Genomic DNA, 8,756 nt, shown 5'->3' on the forward strand with positions numbered 1-8,756 from the left:
AAATTCTATTCCCAAAGTTGTCAAAAGATCAAGTTATTCCAATGCTTTGAGAGGTATAGTTAAAGTCTGGGAACAATTTTAAGAGAACTTGATTCGGAGGATATGAGACGAAAAAAATATTAAATTTTGGACGTCTCACCGGGTTCCAAGCAATAGAAGTATGAAAGATCTTGCCCTTATAAATTTGGAGGAGAACAACAAAGACGATACTCTAGAAGATTACGCTACAACAGAGAAAAACTGGAAATGGAAAACCATTTGTCAACTACTCTCTGAAGAGGTATATGACACTATCAAAACGCTGAAGGCTCCCCACCATTCCCTTGGATCAGATCGTGTCTGCTGGTTACCAGACTCACAAAATATTTTTACTATTAAATCAGCCTATCACACCTATTGTGTGGAAGAAGAAGACCCAGATAATATCTATAAAAACTATTAAAAAATAAGAGTTTCTTAGAGATTGAAGGTGTTCACTTGGCTATTAAGTCATAATGCGCTTTTGACTAATCTAAGAAGAAGGCAAAGAAGACTTACAGATAATGATAGTTATCCAAGATGTACCAACCAGAAACAAAGTCTGCTCCATGTTTTGCGTGATTGCATGGATTAGCAACACCAATAGAGACCTTCTAGGTTTTTTCTTTAACCATCAGCTTTCGACTTGGTTAAAGAAAAATCTCAACAAGGCCTCTCGTACTAACAATGAGAATTTATGACCCATCTTTTTTCTATCTACGTGCAATATTATTTAGAGAAATAGGAATGAGCTCATTTTCAAGAATGAAGACATTCCCTCTCATAAGATTACTCCAAAGATTCAGAGAGTTGACAAGCAATATGATATTTATTTAGAACTCACCAAGAAAAGTAGAAGAGCTCTAGGAGCCTTGAGATCTTATCTAGTAGGGTGAAAACCACCTGAAGAAGGTTGGTATAAACTCAACGTTGATGGGTTTGTTGTTCAAGACTGCAATTCAAAAATCTGCGACAGCATCCTTAGGAACTCGAATGGTATTGTGATTGCTAGTGTAAAACTCGGTCAAATCGTAATTTAATTAAATAATAAATTAAATAGGAGTGAATATGGTTAGAAAATTTAGCAATTGAAATTTAGTAATCTAAATATGAGATTTGGATTCAGTGAATTTTTTTGAGTCGGAAAACATAGTTTTTTGCGTAAAAATGCGCACTGAAATCTTGACCGGCAGTACCGACTGAGATTTGTCTGGTACTGCAGCTGAGAAAATTAATTAAAAGTGAATAATTTTAAGAAATAAGAATTTATAATTTGAGAAGATAGAAATATTTAAAATACGATTTAAAACTCTAATTTTAGAGGTTTTGGCCTAAAATTGGGCCAACGGATTAAACCAAGTGAATCGGGCCCAAGTGGGCTCAAGACCCAAAATATATAAACATTAGTTATGAGTATTTCAGCTCATTTACCCTAAAGAAAGGGTGTGGGGCGGATAGAGAGAAGAGAGGAAGGAAACCTAGCCTTCCAAACTTCAAATCACCATAACTTTCTCTCCGGAACTCCGATTGACGAGCTGTTTGTAGCCACACGTCGCTCTTCTCATCCTCTACAATTTTATCTAAGTTTTATGGTGAGTAATTCACTGTTCTCTGCCCAATTTTTATTTTTTCTATCAAATTCGTGTTTGACTATGGGTGTTGAGTAATCTTGTGATTTTGGTTGTTTAGGAGTGCTCTAGTATGAGCTATTGGTGAGTTCCATCAACCAATTTCGTGGGTTAAGGTAAGGAACCCTCTAACCCTTGTAATTTATCAATTTCATGAACCCTAGGTTGATTATAAGTGTGAAAATTGATTATGTTAGAGTATTGGGTGATTTTGGTGCACAATTGGAGGATTGATATTGCTTGAGGAGCTTTGGTGAGACTTGGAGATAAGGATTGGTGGAGAATCTCAAGAAAAAGTTTAATTATTTTGGCTACAAGAGGTACGGTTTAAGTTTTATTTAAGTACCGTGTGGTGTGATGAGAATTCCTAGGCTAGATGCCCCTAGGATTAAGTTTGGATTGTGTGAATGGTTGGTACTAACATGCATAGTTGATATGTAATGTAAATTAATGATTGGGTTGAGAATTGTGTGAAGTGTGTTGAGAATTTGATGAATTGGATAATGAATATTGGTTTGTAGAATATGCAATTAAATTGTGAATTTGGGCTGGAGGCCGTGAATTTTGGGCCGGAGGCCGGAAAGAGGAAAGAAAGGTAAGTTGATATGTGTATTGTGTGATGATATAAGATATTGGATGGATTTAGATATTGAATGTGTGAATAATTGGTTTGGTTATTGAATAATAAGGTTTGAGGAATTGAGGTGTGGAATTTGATAGTTTTGGGTGAAATTGTATAGATGAGGTAGGTTTGGTTTTGGTTGAGTGTAATTATGTGAATGTGGTTGGATTGTGGTCATTTGGATGAGTGGAAATGAATTTGGCTTGTGAACACTGGAAAAATTGGTGATTTCTATGTTTGGGTAAAAACTGATTTTTGACCAACTTTGGCGGTCCGTAACTCGGTCCACAGAGTTCGAAATTCTTAAAAAATTGATTTTTATGAAAGTTTATTCAACGAGCTTTCCAACGGTTCAGATATGGTTGAAAAAAAAATTTAGTAGGAGAAGTTATGTGTGTTGGAAGTTTAGAGTTTGAAAATGTAATTCTGCAGCTTTTTAACTTAGTAAAATTTTTGGCAGATCGTACTCCCATGCGTACGCGTGGCCGACGCGCACGCGTCACTTTCAAATTTTCACTCCCCCACGCGTGCGCCTGTCCGGCGCGTACGCGTCGATGTACTGATTTAAGTGCCAGCCAAAGTTTCCGAGAGTTGTGTGGGTATTGTGCTGGTTTTGTGCGTGGAGCACAAACCGCACCCACGCGCACGCGTGGCTGACGCGCAGGCGTCACTTTACTTTTCTCCCATCCACGCGTGCGCGTGGGCGACGCATACGCGTCACTATAACTTTCCTGCTTTTCACGCGTGCGCATGGGCGACGCGCACGCGTGACCACATTTTCACCCCAAAGCTGATTTTGAGTTTTCAAACCAAATTTCAGACTTCTAAGTCTCCATCCTCATCCTTTGTGCTCTCAATACTTATAGTATCCCTAGCGATGGGAAGAGGCTAGGAGATGTGATAATTTGTGGGTAAAGTAAGAGAAGAATTAATGATGAGTTATGATTAATGATGACTGCATGAGTTGCTGAGGGTGATGATGGAAGTGCGGTGTATGCCGTGAGCCAAAGGGCTGTATTTGATAACGATTATTGGCTGGTTATGGATTTATGGGTTATGTCATGAGTCGGATGGCTATGATAAACATTGATTTATGACTGGAAATGGAAACATGGCTTTGAATGATTGTTTTATCTTGAGCTCTTTTACTCAGAAGTGCGACCCCAGAGAGATGAAGGAAGGTGAGGATCCCCTTCCTTGTTCCTCCTGGTATTGTAAAATCGCTTCCAGTGAGATGGTGGGAGGTTAGGATCCCCTCCTTGGTTCCTCCTGGGCATATGAGAACGTACCTCCTGGGTAGATGCACGGGTTGTAGTTGCACCCCACTTGCTCCAGGTTGGTTAGTATAGAGGCTCCCCAGGTGGACGCAAGGGTTGTGATTTCACCCCACTTGCCCCGGATTATGATGAGTGATGTATAAAATGTGCAATCATGTGATGTATAAATGACGATATGGTCATGATGAATGATTATGGAATGTTATGAATGAATGTGAAATAATTATCTGAGATACGAGTTTTCCTGGATGAAAGCAGTGACTAGCCACCACGTGCTACATGTTGAGACTCGATACTCTGCTGACCTTATGTCGTAAGTATGGCCGGACACTGTGAAAGTTCCGGATGAGCTCACCCCTATGGATAAATACCAGTGTAGGTGTTGTATGGATAAACACCAGTGTGGGTGTTGTATGATTATGATTATGATCATGTTTATGATTGAGAATAACTCGAGTTGGGGATGCACGACAGAGGGACAGTCCAATGGTTAGCTACCAGGACTTGTCGGGTTGGCTTTATAACCGACAGATAAGACTCATCAGCCATAGGGCAGGCATACATCATTTGCATATGTTTGAGTTGTTTGGGTTTGCCTATTTGTTTTGGATTGCTATATCATATATACTATATTACCTGATTATGTATTACTTGTTCTACTTGTACTCTAATTGTGTATTACTTGTCTGTATTGCTTGTGTTTGTACAACTGAGAGGTCCCTCATGCTGGTGTCGGTGGACGCTGACGGCTGTTCTTGATGAGGTGAGTTGATGATGTAATTGAATAATGATGATGACTATTGAATGAGGTAATTTGAGTTTCCTGGGTAGACGCAGTGAAGTGAGTTCACTTGCTCCAGGTGAGGATATGATGTATTGATATAGAATTACTGAGACAGGATAACTGGTGATGGTTTCGTTTATGACTCTGACTTTGATTCGTTGGAGAGTTAGAGAGAGAGTTGAGAAGCATGAAAGATATCATTTAGATTTAGCATTCTCTTATAACAGTTGCCTATTTATGGATTAGCGAGACATAGGATGAATATTTGGTGAAAGGAAGTCTAGGATGCTTAGTGAGTTTTTATTACAATGCATTGTATTTATTTGGCACTTTTACTGTATTGGGAACCCATGGGTCGGGGGTTCTCATTCCGTATATATCTCTTGTTTTTCAGATACAGATCCAGGTGCTCAGAAGTGAACTGTGGTTCATCTGAGAGATGGCGAAGATCTTTATATTCTCTATTTTATATTTTGCTTAGAATCTCTCCACCTTTATTTGAAGAGCTTTATTATGTATTGAACTCTTCTGGACTTGCCTATAGAGGCTCTTATGTTTCTTTTGGGAGAGATTAGGAGATACTGTTGTCAACTACTTTCATACTGTACCCTAGCCGGCCTAAACTTCGCGGGTCGCGACTAGTGGCTATTTACTTATATCATATATTTATATACTGTCCTTCTCTTATTCTCCTTTATGCCCTTGTGTGTATATCGCTTTCGACTTCACGCTTTATTTTTTAGTTGTCGATGTGTGAGTGATACGACTTCGCGATTTTATTTTTTTACTCTTTTCAGACTTCTCGATTAATACTTCTTTTAATTATACTTATAATTATGTAATAAAAATCCACCTTAAGGGTCGTACCATCGTAATATCATTGACTTATGACTCGAGTATAAGGATTTGAATATTAGGGTGTTACAGTTGGGTTCATGATAAAGATAGAAAATGTTACCATAACAGACGCTGAGCTCTGGGTTGTCTACAATGGCCTTTAATTGGTGACCGATCTGGGAATTGATAGGGTGAAGGTTGAGTCCGGCTCTGCATGCTTTGCCTAGTTCCTGTAGAACGAGTCCAACTCATTTCTATGGTAGCTCGGCTCTAATCCATGCAATAAAAACCTTCAATCAAGAATGATTAATTTTGTCATCCACCATGTGCTTCGAGAGGCAAATTTTACTGTGGATGTATTGGCTAAATATGCTCAAAACTTGCCGGTGGGAATACACCGGTTCAATGCCCCTTCTCCCTTTTCTGCTCCTTTCTTAAATGTTGATAGTAGAAAGTGACTTTTTCTAAGATTTAGGTTAGCTAACTTTGTATTTCTGTTGGGCCTTTAGGCCCACTCTTCATACAAAAAATCTCAGGACACATTTATTTATTTTAATTAATAAAAAAATTAAGCATAATCAAAAAGGGTTTTGAGCTCAAAATTTAATGATGACCTTTTTCTATGTCTCATTTGAGCTTAAGATTTTAATTTGCTTTGTGTAACCTCTCATCTCCTCTCTTAAATATCCAAATGAATAATTCTAAATTGAGAATGAATTTGACTCTTGAGGAATCTGTAATATTATTTCACAAAACTTTTATTTATTTTTGATTGAGTTAATACTCAATTTGACTCCTAAAATTTAATATCAAACTCAAATTAACCCTTAAAATAGTAATTGACTCAATTTGAACTCCAAAATTTATAATAGTAACTCGTGTTGGTCTCTGAACTAATGTTCGTGAACGATATATTAATTTTGCATGTTAACTTGTCAAGATTTGATGTTTTGGCCTAGGTTTTATGTGATTGAGATCTACTATATTTTTTACAAACTTAATTGGCTCCTCAACATCTTAATGAAGACGATAATAACAAGTTTAATTTAAAAATTTGAGACTTTGAGAATAACAGTCAAATTTTTAAAAGTTCTAATAAATCTCAATCACATACAACTTGAGCCAAAAATTAACCCAAAAACTAATGCGAATTACGATTAAAAATTTAGAAGTCCAATTTAAATTCATTAAAATTTTAAAGATAAAATTGAGTTTCATTTCAAATATTAGAAGCAAATTGAACATTAACTTATTTTTTTATATGACTATGATATTGGTTTGTGGAAGCGGTAGGGTCCCATTGCCGGCCAATCAAAACGGCTTTTTGGCAACTTTTGCAGAACATCTATAAAAATAAAATAAAATTTATAACCTTCGATATATCACAAGAGCCCTCGCCACTTTGCACTGACTAATAAAGCCTATGTGATGACTAAGCTATCAATCAAATATACGAACACTTGTTCATACTATACATTCTTTATTCTCTTTCAGGTTTCATTGATTGATAAACACATTGTCTATAGTCATCGTGTTGTTCTTCTGTTTTACAAATCACAAATCACAATGGATTCGCAAGTGCCCAACCTCATATATGTACAGTTGCAGGTGGCAGTTACGACTATTATGATAAACCAATTTATAAGCATGTTTTAATAATCTCTTTTGGACACATCACAAACATGAACAAATTATGTTACTTCTTATAATAGGAAGAAACATGCATGGCATGCGGTTACTTTGTCTTTGTTAGTTTCTACCAAATATCATGATGCTGTTTTAATGAGATAAGACTATTAAAACAATAATTGAATTAAATAAAGTTGCATGGTCTCTTCTAAATCTGTATATGCAGCTGTATATATATATATATATCAATTATTTATAAGCACATGTTGAGAATTATATATATCATATCTATATATCGAAAATGCAGAGTCATTATCAACTCAAAATAATTAGATACGGTACTTCATTTCATGTCAACAGTTAAATTAAAAACCTGATCCTTATGGTCACATTCTTTTATGCACCACTAAACAATGAGGCTTCTGCCAGAAGGAATGTAAAAGAAAAAAAGATAAAGGCATTCTTTAACCGAAATCTATCCTTTTTTTACCAGTAAGTAATAAGACCACATAAAGAGGAAAAAAAAGGCTTTCTAGATTAGATTCTGTCTCCAATTAATCGGTGCTAGTCAAAATGCTTTAACTTCTTTCTTAATGCTGAATGTTGGAGTAATTGATGAAAACAAATTACAGATGGTAATTAACAATGCGAAGACTAAGGATAATTATTAAAATGGGTTGAACATATTCACATGTTGAAAACAGCACTGGACTAGTAATCTCAAACAGAAGTGGAGGGTGAATGATTAAATTAAGTAAACAAAATATGAAATAAATAAAGATGGGCAAAAAAAAGCCACGCCCCCATGTCCCATTGCTTTTGAAAAAGCTTTAAATTCCTTATCAAATAATTATAAAGCTGCATCTGAATAAATTTACCAATCAGTCCCTTTGCTCCAACTATATAACAAGCTAAGTTTTTCTTCCTTTCTTTTGCTCTAGTTCATGAAGTTAAATTCTCCCCAAATATTATTATTCTGTCAAAATCTAGAGCCTAATATAATGAATCCTACAGAAATCAAGAAGATTCATGCGATGAATAGGTACAAGAGGCGTCAATTTCTTGATAATCTGTGTTTCTATTCCTTGACTTTCTTATCCTTCAGCTTGTTCTGTTGTGTCACTCTCTGCTTACCCTACCTTTCTTCTCTTGTCATCAGTGTGAACATCTCAGGTTTAGTTCCGATCTTGTTGAGCTCAAAGCTCTTGTTCATCATAGGCAACATAATCATATTTGTACTCATGTTCAACTCTCGAGTCCTTTCTTCAAGTAGTTATTATACCTCCTCAACCACCAATAATGTTTTATATGATGAATACATTAATAACTGCCAAATGAATAAGCCTCAGATTCCAACTCATTTGGTCATCAATGCTGAGGAGAAGTTTGAGAAGCGTGTTGGAGAGAATTACAGTACTACTCTGGAGGAGTTGAAGGGCAACAAGGAGTGGGTTAAGGAAGTTGCAGAAGCCAAAGAGGAGAAGAACACAGATGAAAAAGCTGAAGAATCAAGCTTGGTTTGTTCTTGTTCTGATGATTTGAACAAAAGGGCTGAAGACTTCATTGCGAGAGTTAATAGGCAGAGAAGGCTTGAACTTACCCTTGTTCATTGTGACAGTTACTGAAACAGTAGTATAAGAGCTTTCAAATTGTAATTTACAATGCCTTTGTGGAACAAATAAATGGAAAAGCTTTATGGTAGTAGTATATCAAGTTTTGTTCCAATTAAATTTTTATCTTTTAGTTGTCACTTGTCATACATAAATAGCAAGATATTTATGATATTATAATACCATTGTGTAGATTTAGATTTTTTGATATTTGATAACTTGATATAATAAGCATATGCTGATTCAAAAATACTTCAGTGATAAGTAAACTACCTAGTACCACTGATACGTAAACATGCACATACACGTGATAGTTTTTTTCTTTCTTTCTTTCTTAATTATTGAAAAGAT

General features: G+C 36.0%; 1 protein-coding gene across 1 annotated transcript; it reads left to right on the forward strand.

Moving 5' to 3' along the window:
* The first annotated feature begins 7,746 nt into the window (after positions 1-7,746).
* LOC107630830 (uncharacterized) lies at positions 7,747-8,508 on the forward strand. Its single transcript, XM_016334083.3, has 2 exons — positions 7,747-7,837; positions 7,955-8,508. The coding sequence occupies exons 1-2, from the start codon at positions 7,797-7,799 to the stop codon at positions 8,418-8,420; spliced, it is 507 nt and encodes a 168-aa protein (XP_016189569.2). The 5' UTR covers positions 7,747-7,796; the 3' UTR covers positions 8,421-8,508.
* The last annotated feature ends 248 nt before the right edge of the window (positions 8,509-8,756 follow it).

This window comes from Arachis ipaensis, chromosome B3 (assembly GCF_059453495.1).
Source record: "Arachis ipaensis isolate K30076 ecotype BB chromosome B3, ASM5945349v1, whole genome shotgun sequence".
In the NCBI taxonomy this organism is placed as follows: Eukaryota; Viridiplantae; Streptophyta; class Magnoliopsida; order Fabales; family Fabaceae; genus Arachis; species Arachis ipaensis.